Here is an 18,238-nt window from a genome sequence, read left to right on the forward strand (position 1 = left end):
TAAAGCAAAACTACTATCCGACATCTGGGAGTATTGTGAAATGTACAGCTGATAGTGTTTTGTAGGGGGAAACTTATAACATGATTTTAAACCACTGACATTTAGTGAGAGAATACAGAAAACTGTATCGGCTTTACTCCCTCCACCAATCAATTAAAATTTGGTGCACAACTACGGGACATTTATCTCCTAAAGAAGATGTCAATTGTAGATGTAAGGATGCAACATGTGATGCAGGAATCCTCACCACCCCTTATTTTGGCACAACTCTGGGAGCAAAGCAAAAAACTTAGGCTTCTGCTTTACAGAAACCTATGGAATTTGTAAAGTTGACTTGGCCTTCTTTGAGCAACGAAGTGTCTTTAAGAGGTGAAGCTCAAAAAGAATCTGAAAGGCTACACTATCCCTTTCCAGCAAAAATATACATATTGAAAGAGCTTTTAATTGCTCAAAAATGTTATAAAATAATTCAAGGATTTTATGCAGCAGTTAACTTTCCCCAACCTATCTGTCCCCCAACAATATCTTGAAATTTTGCAAACCAGTCCCATATTTTAAAAAAGCTTAACTAGTAAGATGTTTACACCCTACACAGGACAACTTTCCTCTCATAGCACATTTAGCGGAAATATTATGCAATGTAAAGGACAGTACAGTGAACAGGTAAAGCAGTACAGTCCACTAAAGGCAAAGAAAGCTCCTCAATGATGGAAAAGAAAGATCCACAAGAAAATATACCATATTTTTAATGAATCAGGCCCTTTAAGTAGAGGTGGTTGCCTTCTCCTTTATCACTATTATTGTTAGTATGAGATTTACACAGTGGAACTTAAATCATTAAAAGCCACAACTTTCTTCAACCATAGTAATGCCACTATTACTTGCACCATAATTCATATACTGCAATATGTGACTTCACTTTTTATAAGTTTGAGCTATCCCTAATGTGCCCACTTACGTTTGATTTTTTAAAAGCCGATTCACTTTAAAAAGCAACATTAATTTACAATCAGTTATTTTTCTGTATACTTCTTATAGCTATAAGAAATTATTGTATTTTTTAAAATGTCTGTGCTCACTAGTTTTATTTATCACAGAAGAAGGAAGCTGAGAGACCAGCGTCAAATCCTCGACTTGTATTAACTCTGGGGAAAGTGGTGATTTAAGGGGCTTTATACACCCAGAAGAATCTCCAGATTCTTGTTTGCATTTCTTGCTGCACGCCTTTCCTGAAGACAAAGTTGAGGGTAACAGTGCAGGTTTCTGAGTGTTGGCAGCACTGCTAATATCAGCTTCATTTTTTTTCTGACTTTGAGGTTTAGGTGAAATCTCCTGGATAAATATAAGAAATTGATACTTTTATTTCAGTTTCTTCATTGTGGTTCTTGTATTCTACTTTGATCTTTTTAAAGCATCTTTAGTCTTCAAAAACATTTTAAAGCAACATTTAACATTTCCAGTACAAATGGAAAACAGATTCAAATGTATCAGCGTAGAAGTGCAGCGATCTGTTTTTAAAGGGACACTGCCAATAACCTTCATCCTTAAGTTGCTCTTCATTTCTCATTGCTTATAATACCCTCAAAAAAGCTTTAAAACATTATTTGCTCTCACCATTTGAACTCCATTAGACAAATAGTGCACTTTGCTGCATTCCTAATACAATCCAATCCTTTTCATGTCCATCTCTCTCACATTATCTCATCATTACCAGTGATTTCAACAATAATAAAGAATGACTTAAAGAACATTGTTGCTATTTACCAGAATGGGAAGTAGATAAGCTAGCTTTATTGTGATCACACCACAAAATAGAAGTCCAGTTTGGCAGTCATTAATTTACAAGTTAGATATTGTTTTTCACAAATTTACTTCAATTTTCATGAAGGACCTGAAAAGGTTGACAGTGCCCCTTTCAGGGAAGTCCTAGAACAACAATAGTGAAATTTGAGCACAACCCCATTCAGTGCTGGGAGTCTGGATTTCACCAATTGCTTGTGTTAACATTTCATGAAATCACAACTTCTAGCACCACAGGGTTAAACAGATTGCTAACTGTAAAAAACACCCAGGCAGAGAAAATGTAAGTTGAACACTTTTTGAAAAGAAAAATATGCTGCATATTCTAAAGCTGGAAGTTTTCACTCTTCATTTCAATGCATCTACTGAAATATTTAATAACAATTCATCTGAATTTACAGCAATTAGCATTTTACCTTTTTTGCTAGAAAGAAGTTCTGCTATGAGCTGAGTAATCTGTAACAGTGTTAGTACTTGCCCATTGCTGGCAGTTTGAAGGCATAACCTCACATTTGTTCCACCTGTTGTCCAGTTAAATATGCACTGCAGTATTGTTAGCTAACAAAACTGTATCTATTCTCCAAATAAAGATTTCACACCACTGACGATTTGGGGGCATTTCCCAGTTTCCAAACCTCCATACTCCAAAAAACTACATTTTTGGTATTGAACAGGAACTCTTTTCCACCAAAACACAGGAGATGCAAGTTCCAGTGGAAACATAAACAAATGAGCATATGCTACATACTTAAAAAATGGCACACTTGCACACTGTATAAATGGTAGGCTGGAAGTATCATGCGATATTCCGATGCAAAGTGTCACATTCAGTTATCCCCAGTTTTATTCTTGAATTAGCTCTTTATATACATGATTTAAGTGCAGTTTTTTCATTTAAATAAAATATTCCATGAACCATAGAGTACAACTATGCTGATTACAAAAGTGATTACCAGAAATTAATTAGAGCCATAACTTGTAAATAAACAATTTTATTTTTCATCTTCACATATGTGAAAGACATTACTACAGCATCCATTACTTTCAAATTACAAAGTTATTTAAACAAGATTTTAAAATTAAATTAATATTTAATAAGGTGCTCAACCTCTCAACAAGGACAAAGGAACACTGAAGAACTTTAATATATTAAAGTTATTCATCTAAGCAGGTCTTGCTCAAAGGAAATACAACATTACATAATCGTAATACACTTAAACTACTGAATCTACCTCTAATAGTCTGAGGTTTCCAGGTTTAAGACAGCTGTAAATTTTTTTTAAAAGTTATAAATATGATTTCACCAGCACAGTATGTTTTTGGCTGTTGGCTTGAATTACTACATCCTGTAGTATATTATTTAAAAACATGTTGCAGGTTGAAGCTCTCCAATCTGGGACCCTTGGGAACTGACCAGTGTTGAATGAGAGAATTTGTTAAAACCATTGGAGGTCAATACTGTCTAGCCACATAAACAACCCTTCCACTGCTCACTGAGCTCTTTGAAGACATTTATTTGTAAATTAGAGCTAAATAACAGCACAGAACACTGAGAACCAGGACAGGTGGCTGTAAACAAACTTTATGGGACTATGGGAAACCAGGCCACACCCATGATAAACAGATATCCAACTAACTAAAATCATGCCAGACAGTGGATATTGCCGAACAAGAGAGTGCTAGACTAGAGAGTTTCAACCTGTACGTGATATTTTACCCAATCAGTATTACAGTGGTAGCAAACAGTACTTTTGTATTTAAGGTCTGTCAGTTTTGCCATTTTAGGGGTTTCTAACTCAGTCATTTTAATTTATATTTGAACTGAAACGTAGGGAAAAACTGAGCTCACACATTCCTCTTCTCCCTCCCCCTCACTTAATCAGAGTCAATACGATTTCGTTATTTGTTTTTCTTTTCAGTTAGAAGGGAAGAATTAGTACATTTGTTGGGCTTTGGCGTTTTATTAAGAACTCACAACTAAAATAAATACTTTCAAAAGTTACTTGCAGACAATAAGTCAGTGAATTTTGACAATGCCTTCTGGATTTTTTGTTCTTTCTAATCAACAGAAGTAAAAATAGAACCAGCCAAGTTATTTTAGACCAAGAAGTTACTATTCAGAATTTTCTTTTAAATATGCACTGTAATCTAGACTGTTGTATACAGTCTTGGTAAATGGCAAAATCCCATGAATTTCAATGGAATTCTGCACTGTAAGATTTACAGTGCAATGATTCTTCCAGAAATGTCATGCTTTCAGACATTTTACACTGAAAGTATCATACAAAAAGTCAAAGAAATTATAGCATCTTTAATATGTAAAAATTTGGGAAGTGGAATATGTCAATATATCATAAACCATTATGCACAATATGAGTCAATCTACTGACACCATAATATCTCATTATAGTGGCAGCATTAAAAACCAGACCATAGCTTTCCACTGACAGCAACCATGATTTATGAAACTCTCAGATCTAATATAATGTCAATGGAAAACCCATAGCAAGGCCACTACATAATCAGGACTAAGGAACGAGTTATGAGCAACTTTGTACCCAAGTTTGGGGTAGGAAGAGTTTTAAGAGTGTGGTGGGGCTTACAAAGAAAGGAAGTGCTCTTTTTAGATGGTTTGTTTAAAACAAATTGTTAAAGAAAAATGAGAATTAATACAAAAAGCCATATTAAAACTATATTAAGGATCTTATTTAAGTCAACAAAAGCAAACATATCAAGAGCTAAGGGTGCCACTTCATCCTTAGCTTGCCTTACTGTGCTTAGGTAATCAGCCCTTTTAGCATGCGAGACCATGAACAACTGCGACTCAAGTAATACCTGAACATAATGCAATGGAGCCAGGGACAGAGCCAACCTTCAATTTTTCAAGTAAGTGGTTTTAAAGCAGATCCCTACCATTAATAGTAAAAGTTTCTTTTTTGTATGTATTAAAATATACACATCTTAGCAAAACTTATGGCTCATTGAACAGTTCATAAAACACAGTGTACAACACCAATTCTTACAATAGAAAAGAAACTTCTGGCAAAAGAAGTTTTACTGGAGACAAAAAAACCCTGCTTCAAACCACAAACTAAATTTGTGTAAGGGTCTTTTTCTTAGCCAACTGCGGGCAAGGTTCCAGCTATAAAACTCTAAAACTGCTGCTTCCAAGCCTTTGATTCCTTGAAGACAGTAACTCATTTACGAAAATTAAAGTTAACACTGTGATTTATGTCAATTTACTTGTATTCTTCTGGTTATGCAGCCATGTAAACATACAAGCAAACATTTAGTTCCCTATTACTATTTCTGAGGGGATGATTTTTTCATGAATACTCTATCTCCATGGTACACTCCAGTAGAAACCTTGCAAAACAATCTAATGCTACTATTTCATACCTGCTCCAGGACTGGAGCTGTTTCTTTGTTGCCTTCCTTTTTTTCAGCGCCATCTGCAACAACGGCTTTGGATGCCAGCAAACCTTAAGAAAAGTTGCACAGAGATTTTTATTTAGAACAGACTGGATTTTGATTTTACAGTTTGCTATTATGAGGATTTATAAAAAAGATTAAGTGGGGAAAAACATTTTCATGTATCAAGATGCATTCTGAAACCCTCTTGTACAGAGTCTTTTAAATAAAAAGCAAAACATATGAGGCCTGGACTACAATTTAGAGGCCCTGTATTATAAATAAGAATTAGCACTAATCACTCCAATTCCACCACCAAAGAAGGAAAAGGTGCCCCTCATTGTATTGCCACAATCCTCGATCCCAAAGTAGTTTTGCTTCAAAAACAGGCCTACAATTACAAATTAAAACAAACAAGCAGTCATGCAGCACTTTAAAGACTAACAAAATAATTTATTAGGTGATGAGTTTGCGTGGGACAGACCCACTTCTTCAGACCGTAGCCATACAAGAACAATCTCAACATATAAAGCACAGAGGTCCAAAAATTGTTGTCAAGGTTGTCAAATCAGAGGAGCAGAGCGGCAGCACAAGGGGGTGGAGGGTGGGGAAGTTAAGTGTTAGATAAAACAAAGTATGTAAGAGTCCTTATAATGGGCCAGGTAATTGCTGTTCCAGTTCAAACCACGTGTTAATGTGTCAAATTTGAATATAAATGACAGTTCTGAGCATTTCCTCTGTAAATGATGCTGTATTTCAAATACATTTGTATTTAGCAGCATTATTTCAAAATAAGTTCTTCTGAAATCGCTTATTTCAAAATAAGGCTGCTGTGTAGACAAACCTCCAGTCTCCTTCCAGCAATGCAACCGCCATTACTTCATAAGAAACTGAGACAGAACGTTTGGTTATCTCCAAAGCCAGTGGTAATGTTACTCCGCTGATCTACTAGCCATCATTTAGTGCATGTAACATCCAGAGCCCATGTAGATACCCTTCCCCAAACAATGCAGGGAATTGCATAGGAGATAAAAGCGGGTGTCAAACTAATGAAGACACTTGTTCCAGGAACAGATTTATTCAGAATGATAAAATTATAAGGACGCTGTAGTGAAGACACAGATCAAATCTTAGACCTCGTCAAAATCCTGGAACTAGGCTGGCTTTATTACTCTTTGTTAAGTGCTCTGAGAACCTCAAAAACAACAACTGCTAAATATTAGTATAATAAACAGACATGTACTGATACACTATAGCATTCTATGAACAAACGTAAACATTTGGCTATAATAAAAACAACGATTTTCTCAATAAAAAGTTAATTTACCAGTGATCTTGTTAAGACGAGCTCTCTTTGCCTGAAATGAGTTGCCTAGATTACTCTTCCTCTTGTGTGATAATGCACTCTCTGCCCTCACAAACGCCATCTTTGGAACATCCACTACTGGGAAACCTATTTTCAACAGAACAGACGTGGAAGAGTTCATCTACAAGTTCACATTTCATAAACATTTCTTATCAACTGTAAAATGTCCAAAGCAAAATTCATTTTTAAGATGAATTAATAGGCTTTTATGTGCCACAACTGGCCCTTTAAAGGCTTACAATTACAGTATGCATAAAAATACTAAACAGAAGTTATCTTGGAATTTTAAACGCAATTCTACAAGTTATAAAATGACAGATATTAACTACAGTGTAGTGAACATCAGAATTTACTGGTTCAGAGGTAAAATCCATACAGCCCTGTGGTAAGGCAAACCTTGTTCCTGGGCTCCAGGCCTCTGTTCAGTCCACTAGCTCCAGTCAGGATGCTGTTGCCCTTCTTGAGATGGGGGAGGGGGCGGGCGGAACCCACTCGTTCCAGGTTCTGGCCCAGGGACTCTGTGTCTGCTACTGGTAGGGAAGGGCTCCCCTCGCCATGGACACTGCAGCTCTTCTCCCTTGGACACTTCCCCAGACAATTCTCCCCATACCTCCTCCAGGTAGTGGTGACGGCGGCAGCAGCAGCAGGAGCTCATTCCCCACTCCTGGATTGGCTCCCCGTATGTGATCAGTCCATTCTGGCCTCACGTCGAATCCCAGGGCTGCCTGGACAGGGGCCTTAGCCTCTTGCTGCCGCTGCTCCGCCCCTCCTCTGCTGTTTCTGGAAGATCCCCCTTGCTTCTCTCCACCCACCTCCTATGCTCTCCTTTATCACCTCCTCTCCCACTGGGCAAAAGGTTTTTTTTAAAGGCAGTTTTAAGTGGGACCAGCTGTCCCCAACTGACCCAGGGCAGCTTCCTCCCTAGCTGCTCCGACTCTGCTTGTTTGCCAGCCCTGCTCTACCCTCTTGTTCTCACCCCCGCCTACCTCCCAGCCTTACCTGTCACAAGCCCCTAAAAATGGAGGCATACATATTACATTGCCTTCAAAAATATCTAGAAGTTTCCATTATAAAAAACGAATCTTTAGCATGTTAGTTTAAAAAATATTAAGGAAAATGAAATAAGATCTACAAAAATACTAACCCCTGCAGAGACAATTTGGGAGCAGAAATTTGTACATAAATCTAAGTGATTAACACTGTTCCAGATCTCAGTAGTGAAGTCTACTATGATACAAATACCACCTTCCTCTAGTCTCGAGCCACTGGCCGTACCATTTTACAAAAAGAACAAAAGAGATTCTGAGGCCAAGAGTCACTGGACAGGCAGGAAAAAAACCAAAACAAAACAGCATTTGTAGCCTTTAGAAGAATAAGCACTAGAATACGTTTTGTACCAAATGTTTCACTAGATGTAGACTGCTCTTCTTTTTTCTGGACTTCCTGTATGATTGCAGAAGTTGAGGTTTCTTCCTTTTTTGAGGGTAGTTTAAACCATTTTCTCTCCTCTTTATCTTTATTGCTGTTTGCACTGGTCCGAGGTTTACTTCCTACTTTGTTCTTGGCTGCTGCTGCCGCAGCAGCTTTGACCAAAGCAATCCAATCCTCCAAAAAAGAAAACAAAGGGGGAGCAACATTAGTAGCTATTTGTGGCATTCAAACAGAATACATTAACAAATACTGAAATAGTCAAATATTTTTATGTTTAATTTTATGATTATCCACGATTCAGTAAAATGCATTTCCCAAACTGCCTACATACTGTAACTAGAATCTAACTCATGAATTAAAAAAGCCCTGCATATGGAAACCACTTCCTATGATTAGCCTATCAAGCACGCTTGTGCCCTAATAACTAATCGGTATGCTACTAGATTTACAGAAATACAGGAACTATCAGATTTGAACAGACAACTAGACCTTTAGTGCCATTATCCTGTCTCTATCTGTGGCCTATGCTAACTTAGCTATTTCAAATGGAAGACCAGTCCCTCTGTATCCCATACATGTCTATCAAGCTACAAAATCCATGGGCAAGAAAATTCTTTCTAACCTAATCCAAGGAAAGGGTAATGACCTGAAGCAATGGTAACTTTGGTACAACAATTTCTAAAGTAATTGCAAATACTATTCATATAGTATTAAATTTTGAAGTTTCATCCAATAATCCTAAACGGCTGTATAAACAGCAATTATGTGTCACAATCCACTTTCATGGTAGGAAAAGATTAATATCCATTTTACAGATGAGTAAAATGGCACACAGGGAACTCAAGTGATTCTCTTCACCACACAGTAAGCAGTAGCAGAACCTGTGTGTCTTGACCCCAGTTCCCTCTTCTAACCACCTGACAAACTCTACCGCCCTACGTATGCCATTTCTCTTGACACTTTGCAGCAGTTTTTTCCCACAGAAAATGTGATATAAAATAACTATTGTATTGAGCAACTCAATACATTTTCATACTTTTTGGAAGATTTGACCACGTGACAATTGATCTCAAATATTTTATATCAGTACTGATCATGTCATGTTTAATTGTAGTGTGTGTGTGTGTGTGTGTGTGTGTGTGTGTGAGGGGAAGAGAGAGACAGAGAGAGAGAGACACAGAGACAGAGAGAGGAACGTGTTAGAAGACCCTAAGAGCAAAGACTACATTTTGTTCTGTTTCATGGGGAAAGCCATCAGTAAGTAATAAAATCTTTCTTTTAATTCATTTTAAATGTGCTGAATTTAATATGGATTGTTGCCCTGTTACTGTATCATAACATGCCTTTAAAAAAAGGCACCTGACTGGCCTTCACTCTTCCAATCATATTTCATTTCTTTCTAAGCAAGCCCAGCCTTTCTGTTTTCTTTACATACAACACCTTTTTCTACCCAATACCTCTGCAACTTCTTACAATTACCGTTCAGTAGACTTTTTCTATTTTCTGTGACCGCTTCGAGACATCCTGAGGACATACCTTAAGCTTAGACCTTTCTCATGAATTATTCTTTATCCCTTCCTCATACACTCCAAGCTTTAATACATATTTCTACCACCATCTTGCACTGAATATGTATTTCCACTGTGTAATAAGCCACACATTTTGTGACAGTGATAGTTTCAACACAATAGTAAGCAAGGTTCCCCCCCCGGAAGTAAGCCACAAAATTATATAATACAACAGATCTAGATGATACTTGACAGATGGGAAAGAAAAGAAAAGTCTAGTGCCAAAGAGCTTACAATTCAATACACACAACCCAGAAAAAAACAGCAAAAGGGACAGATGTTATAAAAATATTTGTCATTTAAATTAGTGATAGTGATAGTTTCAACACAATAGTAAGCAAGGTTCCCCCCCCGGAAGTAAGCCACAAAATTATATAATACAACAGATCTAGATGATACTTGACAGATGGGAAAGAAAAGAACAGTCTAGTGCCAAAGAGCTTACAATTCAATACACACAACCCAGAAAAAACAGCAAAAGGGACAGATGTTATAAAAATATTTGTCATTTAAATTAGTGATAGTGATAGTTTCAACACAATAGTAAGCAAGGTTCCCCCCCCAGAAGTAAGCCACAAAATTATATAATACAACAGATCTAGATGATACTTGACAGTCACCCTTTTGTAATTTATATTTAAACTTGTATTTAGTGCAATTTAGGTCAACAAGTTGATATACAAATGGGTGGTGGGGGGTAGAAAAAAAAGGAAAAGGAAGAAAGAAGAGGTGGTACTCAGACAGTTCCCCACCCCCTCAGCTAATGCCATGGTTGGGGCTGCCGAGGTTCCGAAACTCAGTACCAGCACATACCAGTATAAAAAAAACACTGAATATAAATAAGACTACAGGATTCATGTGCTGGATCCTTTGGGACCCCAGAGATGACACTGCCCCAGTGACATCCATAAGCTAGGGGTCCAACTGAGCCAGCCAGTGGCATGTTAATGTTGGTGTTGAAAGCCTGACCTTGATGGGATTTATATTTCCATACTAAAGTGCCACCATGAAAGGAAGGTGATTTGGTCTTGGTTTCTACCTATCCCCAAAATGGTGCACAAGCTTTTTTATGCCCAGTGCCATACAATGTTTTGGAAATGCAGGTAAGGAGGAACCACATGGACGCTGTATGACCAGAAGCCATGATAGGAAAATACAGAGACAAGACATGTCCTATTTATACTGTTTTGTTTTAGTGTTTAAAGAATGTAATACACAATGAAGGAAACTGATTAGAGACTTTGAAAACCTATTTTTATTTTGGTTGAGATCATTTCATGTTTAAGAAACTAAGGGATATATTCTTCTCTTGATAAGCACCAAAATTTCTGTTCCAAAATAAACCATCTTCAAATAATAGCAAATAGTTTATTACAACCCTTTAGAAAACTCATATAAAGAAGAATAAAAGATGAAGAAAAAAGATGGGAGTCATACCAGGTTTCTAACCTAACAGCCAGCACAGATGCAAACAGATTCTCAGTAACCTGCCACTGAAACAACTGTAATCTCATCACCAAGAGCATCTTTTTTGGAATGCGCTGTTTACACACAGCCCAGGATTCAGGTATTACCAAGTCACAACGGAGCAATTTCAAGCACAGTTCACCTGAAATAAGTTCATCCCTTTCTTCTAGAGGGCTCTAAATTAACTATTATAAATCCCTTTGTTTTGACTAGTGACTGACCTCAGAATTTCCTATGATCAAACTGTAATCAACATGGCAGTCTCCAATTCTGAATCACAATGTTCACACCAAATAACCTCCCTACACCCTGTATTTCCTCCTGCTGGATGTTCCCCCACCCCTTAAGAAAGAAAGTAAGCCTTTCACCTGCTACTCTCCTATAAACACCTTTTTAAATTAAGCTGCATACATGGCTATATGATGAAACAGAGTAATAAGAAGCAGTCAGAATATAAAGCAACAATTCCAGTTTTGGACACATGGATGGGATTCTGACAAAAGTCAAGCAAAAAGATTTCCGTAACAGCTTATTAAGGAAACTGCTGCACTCTACCTGGTTACAAATGGCCCTTGCTAGAGCTCAGGGCTACAGAGAAAAATCACATAATCTTTAAAAAAGTCAGACCAACCAAGTCAAACTTCAGGAAACTGATTAATGAAGAAATAAGTTAACAGGAACTGTCCAGCATTCCTATACACTGATTGACTAGAACAATTGTATTTTAATACAATTAAGTTTATAATTTTATAACTGCAACAGTGGGAAGGCAAAAAGCAGTAGCATTTCTAAAACCCATCCCTTCTGCCAACACCTGGACTTGTGTCTTGCTAACTATCTCTTCAGCTGTCACAACTACCTCTTCACTTCTCTATCCAAAATGCTGCAGTTGTCTTTCTCTTCTGCCACTCCTAACACATCACCTCTCTCACACACGCAAGCCCATGCACACGCACACACATTTTCTAAATCAAGACTAGATTCCTGGCCCCTGTTCAACACCTGGTACAACACTGCCCCACCTACAGCTCAGTTTGTTTTCTCGTGTCCTCTTCCATTGTCTCTCGCCCAACTGTGCCTGTTTTCCTCAGCTTCCTCTTCCTATGTAACAAGTTCCCTCCCTCTCCTTAAAATCCCTCCTCAAAACTCACTTCTTTTGGTTCGATTTCCGTCACTAATCTCAGCTCCGGCGCTATCTGCTCCCTCTCGCACGCCTAATTATATTGAAGATAAAACAAAGAAACATGAAACAGAACAAATAAGTTATCTGAATTATTGTAAGTGCTCCCCAAGGGCAGTTTTCATTCTCTCCCTTTTCCATTTCTTCTCTTCCCCACTTCAGATGCATTTCTCTCCAAACTTTAAAATGCAGCTAGTCCAAGCAGGAACCTGGTCTGTAGTTTCCTTATAAATAAGAATACAAAAATGTTTGTATAGTTTTTGCCTTTCCACCCTCACAGATGAAAATTCTGAATACACACAAATACTGTAGTATTAAAAATGTACTTCGAATGTTCCAAGTTCTATGGTATAAATGTCCTTAATCTGTGCATTTCTCAGTACATTGGGTAAAACCACTTTCACTGTTCTGATGGTCACCTGAAACACTCATGCATTGTTTTTAGATACATACAAAAACAAAAACAAAGGGAGCAGAAAGCCCCATATACAAAAATGTTAATGAATATTGTATTTTATATGAATTTACTATTTTAAAGGTGCTAGAAAATGAATTTTTAATCAACTTTTAGTGAATTAAAAATATGAAAATGCTGCCCTTGTAACGCTCAGGTCAGTTTGCACAATAAGGAAGGAATTAGTTTTGTGCACATTCAACATTATCAGAAAAAATGTTGCATGTTAATACCTTCTTATTTTAGAATTAATACAATTTTAAATATAAATGCCAGCAGTCTCAATGTGGCGTTTCTATGTACTTTTTTGGGGGTTTTTTGCAGGGAGAGATTAGAAAAGGGGAGTAATCCCAAAAGGAAAAATGTTCTGGGTCTGAATTTAACAAACAGTATTATAGGTTCATCTGATGCATGACTTTCATATCAAATTGTGTGGTTTTGGGCAGGGAGAGGTATTCTTTGGCAGAAAAAAAAATTGCACAAAACCATATGCTTGTCCAATAAGTCCTGGCAACTGCCTTCTTTTAGTGCAAAAACTGTTTTAGTTTGAAATGAAACTTTAATTTTAGATAACTTTGACCTTCAAACTAATATTAAGATGTATATTTATTTTGGCAAAACAAATCCTTTTTAAATAAAGATGGAGTATTTTTGCCATAGCATAATATGTTTACCTAGTCTTCTATCCAACACTTATACTACTACTTAAATAATGAAACCCAGAGCCTGCTTTGGGACCTACCTCCAGTTTTGAGGACTTCCAAATGTCAAGTTTTTTCATGTCTTTCATTTTATACCTGACCATTTTCTAGGCTGTCTAGAAATCAAAATTAATTACCAAAAATACAAGTTTGTGCCAGTCATTCTTCCTAAAGACCTCAATTCTTAACCACTCAGGTTTGTCCTTACCAACATAAAATTCAATACCACTAGTGTCTGAATATTTGAAGAAAACCAAAATAATATATCGCGATTATAAAAGTCCTACTGGGGCTACCATCTATGGTATTAGCATGCCTATAGACTTCATCCCAGTTACTGACTGGTTGCCTCAGCTGAGCATGTTGCACTGTGAAAAGCCACAGGGGACTTTAGCTACAGAGTAGTATTTCAGTACTGCAGTGAATAACATGACTGAGTTGCACAAGCGCAGAACGGAGAGCAAGGAACTTCTGAACTCTAATCTGAACTGACTACTCCTTTTTATTCAAATTGCAACCTTCTTGACTTACGTTTCCTATTTGTAAAATCATGTGAATGCACATAAACATGCAGCAAAGGCTCAAAATAATGAAAATATGGATTTCTGTGCTTAGCTATTTTTTTTAAAAAAAGGATTAAGTCTGAAGATGCCCAAAACAATCCATTTCTGTCCTCCAAAGTTCTACCACGCTTTGCACAACTGTCACATAATGGAGTAAAGCTATCATTCACATAGAAGCAATCACACATTATTTCGAAGGCCTTCTCATTTCTCCATTTGGAAGTATTCACATAAAACCAAATCCAGTAACTAATTCACTTTTATAAGTAATTTTCCAGAGTAGATTAGACATTTAAATTCTGTTCTTCCAAGTAAAAGAAAAATTTCTTGAAAAACTAGGTCTATTAGCATTTTACCAATTTACTAGCTTCTTCTAGTATGTTTCAATAGGCAATTACTTTGGTTTTTTTAAATTAGCTACAATATCTCATTACCAGAACAATCATTCTAAAAGGGTCATTGCTCAAAGCAGATTTCAGACAACTCAGAGACTGGACAAAACTCTTAAGTTATGGATCTTAGATTGTATCACTGTATCTCACAATCTGCCTTCCTTACTAGTTGGGTGCTACTCACTTCTGTGATACCACTGAGACTATCACATATAAAGGAGTTACTGCCCACCTGCAAAAGGGCTGGCATCAGGAAAGAAAAAAAAATAAGAACCAACTGTGAATTAACATAAGAAAGTGGCAGAAATCTGACATTATAACAAATCCACCAGTAGTAGCCCTCTGATGGACTAACACTTCTTCTAAATGGCCATAAACACCAAGGAGAAAACAATCTGTTAGCCCTGCTGTGGTCCTGAATTGGGACCATTAGAAATAGAATGGTCAGGGAACAAATGAGCCAGTGAGGAGAACATACTGCACCCAGAAGTTTCATGATTCAGATGATATCAATAGCACAGTGCATGCTAGGGCATCCCCAGAAGGTAAGAATTGGTGAACCAATGTATTGAGGTATCTAAAGAGAAGGCAGAAGCAAGTTTAAAATCACATGTGTTAAATGACCATTCCTCCATGGGGCATTCAGCAGATAATTTGTTCTCAGGCCACTGTTAATCCCACATGACCTATTCAGTAGTCAACAGAAACAAGCAAGAAAAGACGCCTAATATCCTCACCTGTCCTTTGGCATCCTCAGGCATAGATTTGATATGCATTCTTTTTAGACATCGAATAACACCATCATAGAACTGTACTGTGAAGGTTCCTAAAATAGGATTGATGCAATCACTGTGAGTTATTAGAAACATAGCTTCCTCAGGGCTTCCGCAAAATGTTACAAATACAATCATTTCAGAGCCAGTTCTGCATCTGACATCAGTAAGCGCTTTGGCTCTGAAAATACTAATTAAAAATCGTTCCTTTATAGTTACAGTTCCAAATCCTCCTTAAAGCATAAGATTAAAAGGGACACAAGACAGAAGCATTTAAAAAATCCCTTTATTCACAATGAAAAACTCAGTGTTGAGGTCTATGACATGAGGAGTAAGGGGACTTCGAAGTACCAGTGGGTGAGCCACGGCTAGACACGTGCCGGTACTTCGAAGTTTAAAACTTCGAAGTTGCTGCAGGGGGGAATTTGCTTAATGAAGTGTTGCCTATGCATGGCAGCACTTCATTAGTAAACTCTCAACACCCCAATTACCATTCTTCCTTTGAAGTAAGGTGGTAGTGTAAACAAGCCCAAAGTTTTTGTGATTTCAGGACCTTGGACAGTTGATTTAAAACTGTAAAACCTACTTTTTATGCTTACATGACACATTTCTCACAGCTTGGACAATAAGTAATGCTTCATATTGTTTATACGTTTCCAGCTTATTACATAAATGATGCCATGTTATCAGTACAGTTAAACCCACATACAAAACCAATTTGCATTAGCTTTTAAATAAAAGCAAAGCAGTGCTTTTATTCTAAGTTTATTGACAACAAACTACTTTAAACTTTGTGCCTAAGCTAGCTGGCATTTTCCTTTTAATACTGCATTTACTTTATCTTAGTTCACCGATCACCTAAGATGAAAAGTGAGATCTGGAATATTTGTAAAAGAATTGAGGTACGCTAAGGATATAAATGTTAATGCAAGCCAAGAGTTTTACGAAGGGGTCTATAATATTGAGGCAAGGGTGCTCTTCCAACTACTATAAATCAAAGCTACATTACAACTGATAGGAGGAGATTTTTAATTTCTCAGCAATAGAAGATGGTAAACACTAAATCAAATCCTTTCCTCTTCTGATAAACCATTGAATAAAACTCTATGTAAACAGATTTTGATTTTAAATGGATTATGGCAGTGCTCTTGGCAAATAAACAGAAGTACTTATAGATGCATTGAATATACATACACATACCTTCCTTGTTAATTGCTTCAATCTTGGCAGGATAATATCGACAGTCCGTCCAACGAGCCAGCACCTCTTCTCCAGCTTTAAAATCCTAATTTAAACAATTTTAATTGTTAATATCTTGCTCTGCAAACTCTTCCTAAACAAGGTTGAATTGTATAGCTTAGCAATACCAAAAAGTTAAACCTTCATAATTGTTAAAACACAAATTAGCAACTTCACCATTTCAAAATACACAAATTAGAATTTACAAAGTAAACATCCTTAAGTTCTCAAGCAGTATTTTTATTACTTTGTTTATGTGTAAGTTTTGATTACAATTAATGGAAATATTTTGTCATCAGTTTGTTTTTGCATCGTGAAATTGATGTTTACAGACATTAACCCATAAAAATCTAACCCTTCCAAGCCTAAGTACAGTTATTTACACAAGAGCTGCGTCTACACGTGCACGCTACTTCGAAGTAGCGGCACCAACTTCGAAATAGCGCCCGTCGCGTCTACACGCGTCGGGCGCTATTTCGAAGTTAACTTCGACGTTAGGCGGCGAGACGTCGAAGTCGCTAACCTCATGAGGAGATAGGAATAGCGCCCTACTTCGACGTTCAACGTCGAAGTAGGGACCGTGTAGACGATCCGCGTCCCGCAACGTCGAAATTGCTGGGTCCTCCATGGCGGCCATCAGCTGGGGGGTTGAGAGATGCTCTCTCTCCAGCCCCTGCGGGGCTCTATGGTCACCGTGGGCAGCAGCCCTTAGCCCAGGGCTTCTGGCTGCTTCTGCGGCAGCTGGGGATCTATGCTGCAGGCACAGGGTCTGCAACCAGTTGTCAGCTCTGTGTATCTTGTGTTGTTTAGTGCAACTGTGTCTGGGAGGGGCCCTTTAAGGGAGCGGCTTGCTGTTGAGTCCGCCCTGTGACCCTGTCTGCAGCTGTGCCTGGCATCCCTATTTCGATGTGTGCTACTTTGACGTGTAGACGTTCCCTCGCTGCACCTATTTCGATGTTGGGCTGAGCAACGTCGAAGTTGAACATCGACGTTGCTGGCCCTGGAGGACGTGTAGACGTTATTCATCGAAATAGACTATTTCGATGTTGGCTGCATGTGTAGACGTAGCCAAGGAGTCATAAAAAAGTTAGCTTGTTACTTACAACAAATTCTTCATCATCTTTTAGTCCTTCCTTCCTTAGTGCAGGTCGTTCCAGGGGTCGTAATCTATTGCTGTCCCAATAAATCCACTCATCGTAGCGATGACTCCAACGTTCAAAATGAACCAACATCTTCCCCTCTTCATAGTCTATTTTCTCAATGCGAGATGGATACCTTAAAAACAACAAAAGAAAAAGGTTCAACTGTGCAACTTTTTCCAGGAACATTTTGCATAAAGACGTACTCATGTAACATATACTACTTTGGTGTTTTGAATCTGAAAGAAATTGTAAGCCTGTTAAATTGTTGATATAACAATAGCTAGCCAAAAACCCCGCTGCATATGTTAAAGCTGGGTTATCATTCTGTCTTACCACCACAAAATAATTCCTTAAATCTGATTTTGCACTACTTGCTAGGGACTGTTAAGATGGATGCTTTATTTGGGTTAAATGTTGGCCCTTTCATGCCTAGCTTTGTATTCAAGGTTTTGTTGATTAAAGCAAGAAGAGATGTGTTGTTTCTTTTCCAGGAGGAACACAGGGATGGTGAACTTGATTTTAAAAAAGTGAATTCATTATTATTAATCTGCATAATAAACATTCCACATAATTGCTTCATTGATTACAGACAAATCAAAACTCTTAATTACAAACAACTGAAGTTGACAGAGCATTCCTTTTGATTTTAAACTGTTGACTAATTTGCAGATCAGTTCCACTGATTTTGTCGCTACCATTACGTAATGAACAGCCATTTTTCAGTATATTTTTAAATTGCATATTTATTAAA

General features: G+C 37.5%; 1 protein-coding gene across 7 annotated transcripts in view; it reads right to left on the bottom strand.

Annotated features, from left to right (window-relative positions):
- PHF20L1 (PHD finger protein 20 like 1) overlaps positions 1-18,238 on the bottom strand; it is an 84,825-nt gene that overhangs the window by 51,603 nt on the left and 14,984 nt on the right. For 4 of the 7 annotated variants that reach the window (XM_074986637.1, XM_074986642.1, XM_074986636.1 and 1 more), the window contains exons 3-10: positions 17,449-17,620; positions 16,307-16,391; positions 15,071-15,159; positions 12,195-12,257; positions 7,975-8,182; positions 6,539-6,664; positions 5,200-5,282; positions 1,080-1,332 (exon numbers count right to left, since the gene is read on the bottom strand). In XM_074986637.1, coding sequence (XP_074842738.1) covers positions 1,080-1,332; positions 5,200-5,282; positions 6,539-6,664; positions 7,975-8,182; positions 12,195-12,257; positions 15,071-15,159; positions 16,307-16,391; positions 17,449-17,620 — 1,079 coding nt within the window. Of the gene's footprint in view, positions 1-1,079; positions 1,333-5,193; positions 5,283-6,538; positions 6,665-7,974; positions 8,183-12,194; positions 12,258-15,070; positions 15,160-16,306; positions 16,392-17,448; positions 17,621-18,238 lie in introns of those variants that run through there. The other 3 variants (XM_074986641.1, XM_074986639.1, XM_074986643.1) reach the window with 2 other exon arrangements.

The sequence above is a fragment of the Carettochelys insculpta genome, chromosome 2, assembly GCF_033958435.1.
Source record: "Carettochelys insculpta isolate YL-2023 chromosome 2, ASM3395843v1, whole genome shotgun sequence".
Classification (NCBI taxonomy): domain Eukaryota; kingdom Metazoa; phylum Chordata; order Testudines; family Carettochelyidae; genus Carettochelys; species Carettochelys insculpta.